Below are 17,150 nucleotides of genomic sequence, written 5' to 3'. Positions count from 1 at the left end.
AGCAGCACTCCACTCAAAAAAACACTGCTTTATCAGCCATTACATGCAAGATTAAATGAAAATGACATCCAATTTTTTGAAGACAGTCGGTTTCCTTCAGAAATACAGTAATATAAAAACACCCGCACTCAATGTATAGGAAACACTGTAGTCTCATAACTGAAGTGTAAATTCTGCAGATTACATCATTGTCCAGTATTGTACTGTCAGCGATTTATTATAAAAACGTTTTCATAAGTGTAACATAAATATTTACATACATAATTAATCAGGTGCATGTGTAATAACTTGCGAAAACTTGAGGCTACAGCAGCACTTCTTCTTCTAACCATGACCTCGCCCGTCCCCACCCCCCAACTGTTTGAATTATTTTAATGATATTCTAGTGGGCCGCTTTGTGACATCACAAAACCCGGAAAACAAACGCTGTAGTCCAAACGAGCCGTTCGTTGTAGTTCTTGAAAAGGGATTTTTAAAAAACTAAATATCTCCCTTTGGAGTGGACTTTGAGATTTGTACGTTTGAATATCTATTTTATGCCCAAACATACACACTACACACTGACTAAAATTCAAAAAGTGAAAAAGCATAATAGGACCCCTTTAACTCAAAACATGCATTCAATCAAGTGTGTCCAAAGTATATTGAAATAATTTGATGCATAATAAATACCAGCACCTTGTATGTTCAGACTGTAGCTTACCTGTTATGTTAACAACAAATTCAGTTGTTTTCCTGTCACAGTTTGCTTGGAAAAATAATTTAAATTTTACAGTCGTGATTGCAGTTGGATTGTAAACACATGTGGCGTTGATCTCTCTTACACAGGTCTCGTTAGGAAACTCCTTTTTGTAGATTATTGTGGCGTTATCCTTAAACATGTAGGATTTAATGCAGCAGTGATCATCTTCCTTACTGCAGTTCAACAAGATGCTGCAAGTGAGAGTTAATTCTTCATGCACAGTTCCAGTCACATCAATGTACTCTTTTGGTGAGGAAAAAGTACACACTTTTGACTGTAAAATAAATTTTCCACTGGGCACTGGGAAAAAGCGGTCCTGCCAAAAAACATGTCACTGTCTGTCGCCAGCTCTAATTGGAGCAGCTTGCAGTCCAGCAGAAACAATATTTTTGAGAAAGTGCTCCCAATCTAAACCTTTCCAAAACATTTTCTTACCATCACTGGCTTCACAGACAAATGCATATGCCCAAAACAGTATGATCATTTTCACAGCATTTACAACGTCCATGGTTTTGCTTCTGCAACATAAGAATGACAATAATACTTAAACATCTTAATTTAATTTAAAAGGCATGAAGACAATAATGCGCTGACCACAAGAACAGCACTGAACAGAGTTGAAACAATCTGAAGTCTAATATTCATTATATTATGTTTCTAGAGTGAGCCATGTTTGAATAAAGGCTTTTTAACATTTTGGAACTGGAAGAAGTGCCTTGGATCCGTAGTTTCTATAGATTCATTAGACTGGATTAAAAAGTTAAATACTGAATACTGAATACTGAATAAAGAGATTCAAACAAAAACAAAAAAGAAATAAAATAAAAGAAATAATTAAAAGAAATAATAATAATAAAATAAAAACAAAGCTAGGAAAATACTGATTGATTTTAAATGTAATTAATTCAATAATGAAAAAATATTGAATATATTTATAAAATAAAAAAAAATAGAATTGAAAAGTATATTTACATTTATTGTATATCTTGCTTAACAAAATCTATTCAAATCAAATGGTATTCGAAGTTTCTGCCTGTGTACAGAAGCATGAACACATGTTAGACTGCACCCCATAAACACAATCAAGCCTAGAAAAAACCCAGTCAACCACCCCTTTAAATTGGTCGCTTATTTTTTGATTAGGAAGCTGCTAACCTCTAGGTTTGGGAACAGTGCTTGCATTATTGCTAGCATTGCACTAGCTAGTTGATTCTCATGCACAGCTGACAGAAACTGATGACAAGCATGACAAGAGACATGACTGAAAGTACTTATGCAAAAGCAAACAGACAACGCGGCATTCAGTGTTTTTTTAAAGATAATAATCAGATGTGATCATAACTACGCTATTCTACCAAAAACTAATACAAAATGACGAAACTGCTGGTTTGATACGAACTCAAACAATGATAAAACTGTTGTTTTTATTTTAACTTCATGTTTTAACTGAGCTGTCAATGATATGCCACAAAACACACACAGCATCTTTAGCCTCAGACTAGTGGAAGTGCTCAATATTGCATAAGATTTACATATGGTTTCAGTTTTCTGCCATTCTGCTCTTGTTGATCTACTGCTGAGGTCTGCCATTAGCTCATTTAAATATTTTAATGGCATTTCACATACAACAATGCACTGTGTTCATTTTTACAGTTTTAAAGCATTTTCAGTATATGAACTGCAACTACTGCAAGAATAATATGGATTTATTAGTACATAAAAAAATACATTTTATCTCCTAATGCATGTGTTTAAGTCACAAAGGTTAAAATCAGGTGTTTATTGGAAGTGGTTAAGGATTAGTGTATGTAATAAAGGTTACTGTCATGTTCAATGGTTAATGTTTAATATAAGAGAATTATTGTGCACTTACCGGATATGCATGTCTTTGCCTTGAGCATGTTTTACTCCACACTGATTTCTTTATGTGTGACACAAGGACATACACTTAAACTGCTAATCTTTGACTTGCATTTTCCAAATCAAAGCAGGTTCTGCAATTTGGAGAGATTCTCTCTGCACTCCACAACATGATTTATGATTTATAAGCAGGTGAGCCAGAAGTGAAGTGCAAAACCTGCAACACTTTAAAACATCAAAACAGTTCAATCAAAAGTGAAAGTTCTGCTATTAATTTTGCCCTGAAACAACAGGACATTTTTGAGAAATCCTCAACATCTGCACAGTTCATAGTGAATCAGAACAAACAGCATGAAAACACCATAAAGACTCATTTATTACACATTCTGCAGAAAATGCAGTCGCCTTCTCAGTTGCTTAAATAAAAATGCAAATGGTAGTACATTTTTATTTGATGTAATGTTGACACATAAAAACTGTATGATAATAAATATGATTCATTTCACTCACGTATATCATCATGGTTTCTCCAGCCCACGCACCACACCTAAATCTGTCAGTACTCTGTCATTAGTTTGATTGTTGTTGCGTGAATGGCTAATGATGAAATTAGGAAACATCCCTGGAAAGAGGAAACAGAAGCTCTGCAGCAGTTCAGAGGAATGAAAGAAATGAAGCTAGATCTGAAAAACTAAAAATAAAGCTCATTACACAGTTACTGAATCAACAATGAACTTATTTTATTATACAATTATTTTATTTTATTATTTATTTAAATAGACTTAATTTGTGTCCAATATATTTATTTTTTCCATATAATATTTATGTGTATTGTTTTGTTTTTATTTTGTTTATATGGTAGGCCTATATTTTCAGTAAATATGGAGTAAAAATTGGATTTTGTTTTTATATCTTTTGTCATTATGAACTTATATTATTAATGTTTGCATCAGCCACCTTGCAGATATTAATTAGCAGGTGCTGAAAAACTAATATTGATCAGTAAATGCACAATAAACATTTGCAATAAAATGAAATTAAGATCTCTTTGCTTCTGTTGTGAAATCAGTCCGTGGTTCATCTGCCATGTTTACACTGGTGGTGGTTTTTTGTGGTCTCATCTGACTGCTATTGATGGAATGAGTGATTTTCTTGGCTCTGAATGCTCGACACGTGACAGCTGTTTGCTTTCATCAGCTGTAGGATCATCTTGTTCTCTTTCCCGGAACAGTTGGTATTTCTCAGGCAGTTACTCCTGTATCTCAAACAGTAGCCAATGGCGTTAGCAACAGGTTATGGGTTTGATTCCCATAGAGTGCATGAACTGATCAAATATAAACCTTGAATGCAATGTAAGTTCACTGTATTTCAGAAAACTGATCTCAAGGTTGATTTAAACTGTACAGGATTACACTAAAATCATTCTACCCTCCAAATCTCTTTTATTAAAAAAAAAAAACCTTATAACCCCAAATATCTAAAGATTTCCTTCAGAATAAGATAATAACTTGTAACTTGTCTTACACAAATAAATAATGCATACATACAGATCTGCTCTTTGTACTCTTCACCCATTTTACTAGTTTATCTGGTAGAACTCACCCATAAACAGAGGATCCAGATATTCATCTTTAGAGAGTATCACAAGTCTTTATTCATTTCAGTGTCCTTTTTAAAAAATAAGATACTGTACAAAACCACACCGTTCACACTATTATATAATATATAAAAATGACATTCATATTATACATTCCTTGAAAGTCAGAAAAAAACACAGTTTGAGTTTAGCTGTGTTTCCTCTTAAAGTTCACAAAGGTTTGAGTTCATTAAAGTCATATACACTGATCAAACAGATCAATAATATGCTGTTATTTCACAGAAATCAATATAAAACAGAAACAAGAGTTTTAAAACCTACAGCCAGAGTTATATATTCAGTAGTTTGAGATATAAGATGGTAGAGCATGTAGTTTGACTGCATCATATAATAATTGCTGTTAATAGTGTTCATCGTCTGTTTGATTACATCTTTAATTGATTTTTCCGTACATTTCTGCCATATGTACATTAACTGACAGTCACCACTGATAAGCTACCACTAAATATTGTAGAAACTTAATTTGCTGTAAAGTTGCTTTGCAACGATTTGTATCGTAAAAAGCGCTGTACAAATAAACTTGAATTGAATTGAAAGTTTAGTGGAGTTCAAATAAAGCTTGTGTGTTTCATGAGCACCACATGAAAAGTCAAACAAAATTCAATGCTATTATATCTCATTTTCTGGACGATCGTTGTCCTCATCATGTCTGACACTCAAAAACATCCAGTTCTGGAATCTACAAAGTTTGGTAGAGTTTGGTTTTGTATTGCAAATGATCGCCATCATGATGATGAGGATGAGGATGAGGATGAAACCACTCACAAGCACAGTGATGACAGTATCCTTGACTCCTGCTGCTGTCTCAGGTGGAGAGGATCCTGATGGGTTTTCTGGGTTCATACGTCCTGAGGAAACTGAAGAAATAATAAATAGTTGTGTTAAATTATAATAACTTTCTTACCAAGAGTTTTACTATTATTTTCAGGTTTAATGGTCTTTGTTAACAGGTTTTAAACCACTGTTAGTAGATTGAACATAAATGTACATTTGCAAAGATTTACTAAATTATAAGCAAAAATGTTACAGTATGCAGTACCTGATGTGTCCACAGTGAATCCTGCTCTTTTCATTCCACAGTTTGTTTGCACAAAGAATGTGAATTGTTCTGTCATTGCTGTAGTTGGAGTGTAGCTGCATGTGAAGCTGTTCCTCTGTTCACAGGGGTCATTAGGAAAGTCTTGATGACAGATTACGGAGTCATTAAAGCTCTCAGGGTATTGAAACTTATAATTTTTAATGCAGTATTCAGTGCACTGCAGAGAGACGCTGCAGGTGAGAGTTACTTCTTTCCCCACAGAACCAGTCACATTCTGACAGCTTACAATGACATCTGAAAAATAACAATATAAATCATATAATACAGTAACTGAACAATAAAAAAAGATGTTGTTTTTTGACATCTCATGAAAATCTGATATTCCATGTGTCCATGACAGTCATACAATAAATATACAGTTTTTCATTAGAGAACCTATTCATAAATAAAATCACTGCATTATGTATTTTGTACGTTAGATTTAGAATTTGATCTAGCCATGGGAAAGTCAGATATTGTATTATTTATTATGAATCGTAACTTCAGTATATATACATTACTTAGTTTCTAAAAGCAGAATAATACAGCAATCTCTGCATGCAGCCTCATCCTGAATCTTTCTTTTAATCATGTGCATCAGATGTAATCAGTGCAGCACAAGATCCTGTAGTCATGATTGAAAATGTGATTTTGCACTTATCTGTATGAACATATTGTTTTACGTAAAAGAGCACATTAATGGGCAGAATTTTTTTTTACTGCTCTCTGACCATAATGGATTTCACTTCCTATTGTGTAAACTATTCAAACAGTAAATCTGTCTTTTGAATCAGACTAAGAGTCAAAAGCTCTTACACTGGGTATTTTAAAGAGCCACAGGTTTTGTTTATCTATGAATCAGATTTGACCATGTTTCATCATCTCAGATTTAGTCCCTCCTCTAAATTCTCTCACACTTTCTATGGAAAAGTCTATTTTCTTACCATCATCAGCTTGACAGACAGCAGTAAAGGTCCAAACCAGAATGAACAGTTGCACAGCATTTACAGCATTCATGGTTGTGATTCTGCAGTAGAAATAATGACCGAAATTTGCATCATAATGAAACTTAGGACTAATAAATTAGTACTAGAGATAAGAGAGTAGATAGACACTTTAAAGGAAGAGGAAGATTTACTGAATGCTCATCAGAAATGTCAACAATTAAAACCAAAGTTTTACCTGGATTAAGTTAGTTCTGAATGTTTTTTTTTTTTTAAACGAACAAGTCATATTGTAAGATTTAAAGAACCTCAGATACTTTGATCTTATGTGATACGGACAATACACAGTGTATTAACATATCCATTTCAACATCTCACTGAGAGAAGATGCAGGAAAACTCCTTTCTCACCTATACTTTTCATCCACGTCCTTCCCTTCACTCATCTCACTCAGAATGGTCAATAGCAAAATATAATGTTCTACATGAATGCAAGTGATATTCACAATCATGATAGGTATCATTTGAATCGTCTCTGTGCGACTGGTACAATGGTCTTACAAGAAGTAGGCTAAAAGGTAATACAGATCCTAAGAGTTTAGAGATATTTTGATCCATGTAAATTCCAATTGTAAGTTCTTGTCTCCATTTGGAGGATGTTTGTCTTGGTCTGAGTACTTAAGTGAATGTTGCAAGAAGATTGGGGTGATTTTGTAGCCAGGTGAGCCCATAGTGTGGAGTGTCTATTCACTTCATACTATGTATTTTTCTGAATGTCAGGTATGCATCTTTTACTCTTAGATTTATCTTTGAGAATTTGATGTCTTTGCATTGATTTGATTTAATTTGATATCTCTGAATTGACTATGTAATTGGCATAATGCATATTTACCTGACTGATAATAAATTGTTACATTTGATTTTATTCTGACTTACTCTGAAATTATTTTCTCAAGTAGATTAAAGGTGTATGTTTCCGCAAATCTGCATCCAGGGTTAAGTACAAAAATCAGTGTATAACTCCAACCTGGCATAAAAAAGCATGAATAAATCCTATGATTGCTGATTACTTCACATTACCCCACATTAGCAATACATTTCCTACCGTAACTTCATTGGAACATTTAATTTTATTGTACATTTACAATTAAAATGAAATTAAGTTGTCATTATTTCTGTTGTGAAATCAGTCAGTGGTTCATCTGCCATTTTTACACCTGTTGCCATACAACACACTCTATGGTGGCCCTTTCATCTGAGTCTTGTTTTTTTAAAGGGGTCATCGGATGCAAAATTCACTTTTGTTGTTGTTTGAACATAAATGTGTGTTGGAAGTGTGTGATCCATCCTATAATGATAAAAATCCCTATTTCAAAATCCCCTTTCTCAAATCAGGCTGTTCCGAGATTCCGAATAAATTGTTACATTTGATTTTATTCTGACTTACTCTGAAATTATTTTCTCAAGTAGATTAAAGGTGTATGTTTCCGCAAATCTGCATCCAGGGTTAAGTACATACTAGATCCCAGGTTAGATGGAGCATCAGGTGAGACTCTAGATTTCTGACTAACTGCTTAACTTTAGTTAAGTTGTTATCTAGTTGTATTAACTATGGGGGGTTAGACAAAATACTATTGGAGTACTAAGCATGGCTCGGCATACTTCATAGTACTAGTCATGGTTATTGTCTCAGCTTTATTCAAGTTGTTATATAGTTAGATACAGGGGGCTAGATAAAAACACTATTGAAGTATTAGCATATAGTGCTAGACATAACCTCTGATTATTGTTTGAGCTTTAACTAAGTTGTTACGGTGACAGTAGGGGGCTAAACAGAACCACTATTTAAAGAAAGACAAGCATAGGACATCTATTAAATAATAGTCCTTACCTCTGACTAAAGAGTTTGTGATCGTGAGGTCCGACACGAGACACTCTAATGAACGAGTAAATATAAAGAGTTCACAAGAATAATCAAATGTCAGAAGAAGAAGAATTACAAATGGACAAACAACCAATCTGCATTTTAATCTAAATTCGAGGTCATAATAAAATGAAGTCAGATTAGAATTTAAATGAAATTAAATTACTTTCAACTTGCACACCGAAAAGAGCGAACTTGCAGGAAACCTTCAGCCATTGGATACCTTCGTTGGGCCAATTGGGTGGACCTTATACAAATAGACTACTTTTAAGGTGATAAAGTAGGCTATTTAAAATTATCCAAGGGTGATGAAATGATGACAGAAATTATTTTCTTTTTTTTTTATTCGTGAACTATTCCTTAATGCATCCAAGAAACACCAACATCTTCTAATGCATCTTCGATTTTTAGCCTATTGATCTAATACATAATATAATAATTACACAGTAAAAAAAAAAAGTTCCTCCCACGATAGTTGATTGACAAGTCAGTCTTACCTTAAGACCCACCCTGAGTGAGCTGAGAGCTGTCCGTCATTGTGTCGACTCCGGTGCAGGGGAAGACAAGAATGTCTCCGATTCATTCTCCAGCTTCATCTACAGAAGAAGTGAGTATAAGGTTTTTTTTTTAATGAATCTTTGTAAATTGCCTTTCCTAATATGTGCTAGTTAGCAAGTTTAGCGGCTGAAGTTTACAGTCTACTCGTCATCCCACGGAAGAGAGGGGCGGGGTCAGCAGAGCTCATTAGCATTTAAAGCAACACAGACTAGAACGGTGTGCTGAAAACAGAGCTGATTTTGACAGGGTAAAAAGGGTGTTTTTTACACTACCATTGAGAAATTTTAACCAAAGTATGTTATATACTTTTCATTAAGACCCTAAAGAATCATATCAACTTGTGGAAAATGGGCATCCGATGACCCCTTTAAGTGATGGAATGAGTGATTTTCTTGACTCTGAATGCTTGACAAGTGACAGCTGTTTGCTTAGACAGGATAATCTTGTTCTCTTTCCCGGAACAGTTGGTATTTCTCAGGCAGTTACTCCTGTATCTCAAACAGCAGACAATGGCGTTACCAACAGGTTATGGGTTTGATTCCCATAGAGTGCACGAACTGATCAAATATAAACCTTGAATGCAATGTAAGTTGCTTTGAATAAAAGTGTCTGCCAAATGCATGAATATGATTTATTCCTAAAATTTCAGAAAACTAATCTCAAGGTTGACAAATTATAATTTATAGCAGAATAAATTCATGCAACATGTCTTACACAAATAAATAATCAGCTCTTTGTACCCACTTTACTAGTTTAACTGGTATAACTTACCCATAAACAGAGGATGCAGATATTCAACTTTAGAGAGTATCACAAGTCTTTATTCATTTCAATGTTCTTTTAAAAAAATTAAAAAAAGAAACTGTACAAAACCACACTCCAAACTTAAGTCATATTAACATTGACTGTACAAAATATAAAACTGACATTCATTACACATTCCTTGAAAGTCAGAAAAAAAGAGCAAAACTAAACACAGTTTGAGTTTCACTGTTTCCTCTTAAAGTTCAAAAAGTTAATTAAAGTCACTTGTACAAATATACACTGATCAAACAGATCAATAATATGCTGTTATTTCACAGAAATTAATATAAAACCGAAACAAGAGTTTTAAAACCTACAGCCAGAGTTATCTACTCAGTAGTTTGAGATATAACAGATAGTAGAGCATGTAGGTTAGTGGAGTTCAAATAAAGCTTGTGTGTTTCATAAGCACCACATGAAAAGTCAAACAAAACTCATTCGTTTCGTACTTCTGAGTCAATGCCATTATATCACATCTTCTGGAGGAATGTTGTTGTCTTCATCATGTTTGATGCACAGAAACATCTTCTTCTGGAATCCACAAGGTTTGGTGAAATTTGGTTTCGTTTTGCAAATGATTGTTACTATGATGATGATGAGGATGATGCAGCCCACAGCAATGATAGCATACTTAGATTGAGGATCCTCAGCTTTTCTTGGAGCTAGGAAAAAAGCAATTAAACTGTTTTAATTACTGTTTAAATAATAAACTCATCTTTGGCCTATCAGAATGCAGACACTTCTGATCTGATTAAAACTGATTTCACATATCTCTAAAAATAACTCTGATTGAAATATCTTGAGAGCTGCGTTACTATTTAGAAACCATGATCAGGCAACAATTAGGCCATAAACATGGCAAAAAATTGCAAACATTTATTGCATTATAAACAACATGCAGTACCTGCTATGCCCACAGTGAAATTTATGCTTCTCGTTCCACAATTTGTTTGCATGAAGAATCTGAATTGTTCTCTCATTGCTGAAGGTGGAGTGTAGCGGCATGTGACATTGTTTCTCTGTTCACAGGACTTCACAGGAAGCACTTGTTTACAGATTTTTGTGCCATTATTGATATCAGGGTATTGAAACTTATAAATTTTAATGCATTCAGTGAGCAGCAGAGAGACGCTGCAGGTGAGATTTACTTCTTTCCCCACAGATCCAGTCACATCATCACAGCTTACAATGAAATCTGAAAAATAACAATGCATATTGTATAGTACAGCAACTTAACAATAAAAAATGTTATTTTTTGACATCTCATGAAAATCTGATTTTAACATATGTCTGTGTCCATGTCAGTCACACAATCCAGTCTTTCATTAGAGAACCTATTCATAAATAAAATCACTGCATTATGTATTTTGTACGTTAGATTTAGAATTTGATCTAACTGTGGGAAAGTCAGATATTTTATTATTTATTATGAATTGTAACTTCAGTATATATACACTACTTAGTTTCTAAAAGCAGAATAATACAGCAATCTCTGCATGCAGCCTCATCCTGACTGTTTCAGATGCGCATCAGATGTAATCAGTGCAGCACAAGATCCTGTAGTCATGATTGAAAATGTGATTTTGCACTTATCTGTATGAACACATTGTTTTACGTAAAAGAGCACATTAATAGGCAGAAAAAAAATGTAATGATCTCTGACCATAATGGATTTCACTTCCTATTGTGTAAACTATTCAAACAGTAAATCTGTCTTTTGAATCAGACTAAGAGTCAAAAGCTCTTACACTGGGTATTTTAAAGAGCCACAGGTTTTGTTTATCTATGAATCAGATTTGACCATGTTTTCATCATCTCAGATTTAGTCCCTCCTCTAAATTCTCTCACACTTTCTACGGAAAAGTCTATTCTCTTACCATCATCAGCTTGACAGACAGCAGTAAAGGTCCAAACCAGAATGAACAGTTGCACAGCATTTACAGCATTCATGGTTGTGATTCTGCAGTAGAAATAATGACAGAAATTTGCATCAGAAATGAAACATATATAGGACTAATAAGAAAGTACAAGAGATTAGATAGAGACCAGAGGACAATTTACTGAAAGCTCAGCACAAATGTCAGCACTTATCAGCAAAAGTTTACTTAGATTAAATCAGTTCTAGGTCGGGGTCTATCCGGGTCTACTGCAACTCAGACAAACGCAAAATTTAAGCACTAGGGATTTGAACACTAATTTCACTTCATTCTTATGTACACAGATACTTATGGATTTAAATCAGTTTTATATTAAAAAAAAAAAAAAAAAAAAGCCATATAGACTACTTTTATGGTGTTAAAGTATTTAAAAATAACTCAAGGGTGATTATATCATAAAGGGTGATTAAATCATGATAGAATTTCATTTTCCCCCGTCAACTATTCCTTTATGCTTCCAAGAAACACCTACATCTTCTAATGCATCTTTACATAACTTACAGCCTATTTGATCTAATACATAGACCTAATATAATAATTACACAGTTAAAAAATGTTACTTCAAGTCAGAGAATATGCTTTACTTCTTCAGTATATCACACTTAAATAATTTGAAAGGTTTCACCCAACATAATAAATCATGCTTTAATTTGGAGGCGCTGAAGGAACTCGTGAGTGCAAAATACAAACGCGAAACCACAAGATTTGTTACAGCACTGAGAGCACACAATGAAACACGTCCGTTCATTACAAATATATCAGCTGAATCTACAGCGCCGCGACAGAAACTTAACATGATTTTTTTTTTTCTGTTGCATTATCTTCACTGGCAGAACGCAAAAACAAATAATTCTGTAAAAAAAAAACACTGCAACACTGATCAGACAAAATCAAAAAGAATTCTATATTCATATGCATTTTGAAATATCTGCAAAATGTGTAATGAATGTAAGCCTACTTGAAGATTTGCCCGTAGTTGGTTAATTATTATATTAAAGGAGATAATTTCCCATTCAGAGAGAGTTATTGCTCACCCGCGCTCTGCGTCTTCACCGTTTGAGTTCCTTCCACTCTGACTCTCTCTGCTGCGCGAGCGCATAAATAGAGCCTACTTTCACTTTCAAAATGGCTCATGCACAGGCCCTGCACCAGAGTGGGATCCCTGTGAACCCCCCAAATCCCCACACCCAGGTCTAAGGGGGACGGCCGGACTTTAGTTTTGCGTGTATAATAGTCTAACTCCCATAACTCCTGGTCTACGATTTGTTTTCTTCGTAATAATAACATATAGATTTGGCAAACAATCCAGTGTATCTGCCCTTCTACTTTGGAAAGCGTCAAATGATTTTACAGTGCATTTTCGCAGAAGGGAACAAAGTAGCCAATCACAGACATGTTTGTTGATTTCTACAACGCAATGGCCAATCAGATGTGTTTAGGTTGGAATCCACGCACTCACCTCTTTTTGTCCAGTGCTGAGTTCTTGCTTGTAACTTCATTCAGATAAGTTTCATTGTGTGGTCGCATTCATTGGTTGAAAGGGAACTTTGTGAGATCGTGATGAATGAGTGACAGTTTTTAATAAATTTAAAGGGAGCGCTCTTTGCATGCTGTATACGATAATACATTCAGAATTTAAATAAAACTTGTGTTTTTCATAATTGACAAGCGGCCACGTACGACACAGAGATAGCTAACTATTACACTATATAGAAAAATATAATAGCCTATAATTTCAGAAGCACAAAGTGATGTGATTCTGCAACTGAGCCTGCAGGTCCAAACGCAGGATTTATGTAAGGAAACGGTTAATTATTTGTATTGGCTGCCATGCCTAATCATGCACCTGCTTGCTTTTCTGTTTAAGTGTTTTTGTGAACATATATGCTTTAATAACAAATAATTGTAACATTTTGCAATAAGGTTCCATTAGTTAATGTTAATGTATTAAAGTGTATTAAAGTGTTAGTTAATTAGTGTAAAGTGTTACCCAAATAATGTATTTTGAGCGTTCACTTGAAACTAAGCGAATTAATTTCAGTGAAGCTTAAAGAAGCAGTGCTTCTTAATGCATTTGGCTTGCCACGGAAATTAATCACATGCATGTTTTCAAGCATCCAAACGATTTTAAACCGTTCAAGCGCAAGAAGATGCCAAAGATAACTAAATTCGGTACTCAAGCTGCTGTTTTCTGTGTGCGCACACCCAAAGCGTCCACACAGCATCTCAGACAGCGCGTGTCAACGAAAAGAGCTCACTTTTGAGCATTATTGCGCTTGAACGCACAAAATACAATATTAAACCTGGTCAAAGGAAAAATGCCCCTTTTTGCGAGTATCCGCGTAAGCACAGTCTTACCTGAGTTAAAATAAACTTTATTAAATGAACATAAACTGTCGGAAGAAAATCTGATACGTGTTTTCCGTGCGTTTGGTCTTAAAGTGACAGCAACTTTTTATTTACCTGCTACTGTCTGTGTCAATTTGTGTTTATGGTAATTAAAGAACAAAGGAAAAATCACTCTGCTAAAATCTGCTCTTGACTGAACAACTTATTTATATTTAATGAGTGATTTTCTTGACTCTGAATACTTGACACGTGACAGCTGTTTGCTTTCATCAGTTACAGTTTGTCATCAGTTACTCCTGTATCTCAAACAGTAGCCAATGGCGTTAGCAACAGGTTATGGGTTTGATTCCCATAGAGTGCACGAACTGATCAAATATAAATTCAGTTCAATTCAAGTTTATTTGTATAGCGCTTTTCACGATACAAATCATTGCAAAGCAACTTTACAGCAAATTAAGTTTCTACAATATTTAGTGGTAGCTTATCAGTGGTGACTGTCAGTTAATGTTCATATGGCAGAAATGTACGGAAAAATCAATTTAAGACGTAATCAAACAGACGATGAACACTATTAACAGCAATTATTATATGATGCAATCAAACTTATAGCAAAATGTGGTAGTTCTGTATGTTGTTTCAGGGTTTGGCATCATCTGAGGTCCTCTGAGGGGTTGGCATCATCTCTTCTCAGGTGTTCTGGATCCAGACTGAAGCTTGTGTAAATCCTATAGTTACCACGGGATGTCAATATCAATATTCATAAATATCTCAAGATGTGTCACTATCTGTGTCGCTATTTGGAATCTATCATCAGTTTCCTTTCAGATTCCTAAACATTAAAAAAATAAAATCATTCATTAATTTCATCATTCTAATTATACTGACAAAACCGAAGAGCAGTACGTTCTAAGATAATCAATAATTACAGTGGAATATACAATAACTGTATGGTTAACAGCTTTAAACATTTTTTTCCTTCTCAGGTTTAATGGGTTCTGTTAACAGATAAACTACTGTTAAACTACTGTTAGAAAAATGAAAATAGACGTACATTTCCAAAAATGTACTGAATTACAAGCAACAGTAGTACATACAGTCTGTTCACAGGAGTCATTAGGAGGATTTTGTTTACAGATTGTTGAGTCATTATGTATCCCAGAGTGTTTAAACATGTAATTTATAATGCAGCATTTAGTGTGCTGCTGAGATATACAGTATATATATATACAGTATATGTCTCCTGAAGACATTATGATGGCTACATTTGATATTCTAGATGCTACGCTCTTTGCTGTCATGAAAATAAAATGATGTCAATTTAAAAATGATTAAGAAGACCAATCAAATCAAAGAAAAAAATTTGAAAATGTAAGCGCGGACAGGGCCATTTGAATGTGCGAAGTTTCCGGTGTCATCCGCGTCCAGTTATTTTAGCTGCACAAAAACTAATTTTGTTACTTTACATTACAAACGTAGTCATATTATTATAATGTTATGTTGTAATTATAAACACACTGGTTTATAGCATTAATAGTTTTACAGTTTTCTGCACTTTGTTATCGGAAGACTCACACATTCACAGAAATATGATTACTTGGCCTATGTTTTTCATGTAATTCATAATTGAATTTGACCTGACAAGAAACATTCTGCCGCTTTGCATCTTCAGTATATTAGGCTTATGAAAAAAAAGTTGATGTGTGCATATTTTAAAATAAAAATGGTTACGGCCTTGAATACCAATTAACCTTCTGTACAGGGATCAAAATCAACAATGTTTTAGTGGCTTAATATAAGAACTTTTAATAACTTTAACTAAATTAATATATTAGACTTAACTGGCTGTATTTAGTCATACGCATGACCCTCTTCCAAAGGGTCAAGACGGCTTTGTATCTTTCATTTACCTGAACACATTTATTTCTTTGAATGGCACATTTTTTAGTAAAGCTGTTTATGAACAACATGCATTGTTAAAAGCAGTATATAAAGAAAACTGAATTCATTGGATAAACACTTATCCACCCACGAGACAACCTGCCATTGCAAAATCTCTCCTTCATCAAAGGTAAAAATGTTAATGGATTGCATCACCTCTAAATGCACAGAGTCGTTAAACCACGTGTCAAAATATGAATGCAGTTTGCAAAAAATGTCCATCATATCGAACAATACAAGCCTCCACCGTTGAGCCTTGAGCGAGGTGTTTCCATGTTGCTTTAGGGTCATGACTTTCCCTCTAAATATGCGTTTAGGATAGTTTTGGAATCATTGCTTTGTAATTTTGGTAGCAAAAGTACATCTGTGTCTTGCCAACATTTTTCCATTCAATCACCCCATTAGGCTCCAACTCTCTGCGTCACATGACAGAGAAGCAGTTCAAGTATAAACGCTCGGCTGAGCATAAAATAATCAGAGTCAGTGTGGGTTGTTAAAGTCTGAGGCAAATGTCTGTCCCTGTAACTTCCCAAACTCCCCAAAAGAAGTCAAAAGAAAAAACAAAACGGGTGCAGTTTGCAGTAAATATGTATCTTAAGCGTACTGTATATTGACAGTCTTGTACATTGCTGTCTGTAGATAAAAATATCAGCATCAGCCATTGAAAACATGTCAAAATCAAACAGATAAAATGAAATTAAGGTGTCATTGTTTATTTTCTTATCATATTACATAAATGTTAGATGACACAATAATTCTTACAATTCAAAAATATGATAATACATATTTTTACGGCCTAATTTTGTTATGATAAATGTGAAAGATTTTTGCACATAGATTTGCAGAAGTTTAATTTGTCCGTATTATTGATCTATAATTGATATGTACAAATGCTTTAACCAATAACATTCTATTTCTAAATCACTTCTACTAATATTTTAACAAAAAATATCTAACGATTTCCTGCAGAATTACATAAATAGATAAGAAATACATCCAGATCTACACATTAACTTCACTGGTAACCCTCTGAACAATGTTTCTGGAGAATGGTGTTGAATATCAAAAATGATTTTTTTTTATGTGAAAATTTTTTTTTATATGTGAACTAAAGATTATCTGAGCCTATTTTGATAAAGATGTTGAAAACAAGACATGTTTTCATAAAGTAGAATCGCTTCCACAAACTGTATAGACCAGGGGTGGGCAAACTTGGCCCTTCCAGGTTAGCTCCAACTCTAATCAAACACACCTGAACCAGCTAATCATTGTCTTCAAGACTACTAGAAAGCTACAGGCAGGTGAGTTTGATCAGGGTTGGATCAAATCTCTGCAGGAAAGTGGCCTGGAAGGGTCGAGT

General features: G+C 34.3%; 1 protein-coding gene and 1 long non-coding RNA gene across 2 annotated transcripts; both read right to left on the bottom strand.

Annotated features, from left to right (window-relative positions):
- Positions 1–4,803: 4,803 nt before the first annotated feature.
- Positions 4,804–6,365, bottom strand: LOC107740851 (uncharacterized). Its single transcript, XM_016553377.1, has 3 exons — positions 6,282–6,365; positions 5,299–5,592; positions 4,804–5,116 (listed from the first exon to the last, which is right to left on the bottom strand). Exons 1-3 carry the CDS (start codon positions 6,352–6,354, stop codon positions 4,869–4,871), a joined length of 615 nt encoding a protein of 204 aa, XP_016408863.1. The 5' UTR covers positions 6,355–6,365; the 3' UTR covers positions 4,804–4,868.
- Positions 6,366–10,658: 4,293 nt separating this feature from the next.
- LOC107740856 (uncharacterized) lies at positions 10,659–12,582 on the bottom strand. Its single transcript, XR_001640125.1, has 3 exons — positions 12,462–12,582; positions 11,444–11,526; positions 10,659–10,761 (listed from the first exon to the last, which is right to left on the bottom strand). It is a non-coding gene; the product is annotated as an uncharacterized LOC107740856 (long non-coding RNA).
- Positions 12,583–17,150: the final 4,568 nt, after the last annotated feature.

Source organism: Sinocyclocheilus rhinocerous, unplaced genomic scaffold (genome assembly GCF_001515625.1).
Source record: "Sinocyclocheilus rhinocerous isolate Xijiao unplaced genomic scaffold, SAMN03320098_v1.1 scaffold1908, whole genome shotgun sequence".
Classification (NCBI taxonomy): Eukaryota; Metazoa; Chordata; class Actinopteri; order Cypriniformes; family Cyprinidae; genus Sinocyclocheilus; species Sinocyclocheilus rhinocerous.
Note: the sequence above shows the minus strand (reverse complement) of the source record. Positions and strands in the feature narration are given on the sequence as shown.

Bases quoted from the DNA above. Each gene is read 5' to 3' on its own strand.
- LOC107740851 (XM_016553377.1), bottom strand. From the start codon at position 6,354: ATGAATGCTGTAAATGCTGTGCAACTGTTCATTCTGGTTTGGACCTTT. The intron at 5,593-6,281 runs GTAAGAAAATAG...GTTATTTTTCAG, and splicing joins TGTCTGTCAAGCTGATGATG to ATGTCATTGTAAGCTGTCAG. The intron at 5,117-5,298 runs GTACTGCATACT...TTATTTCTTCAG, and splicing joins ATTCACTGTGGACACATCAG to TTTCCTCAGGACGTATGAAC.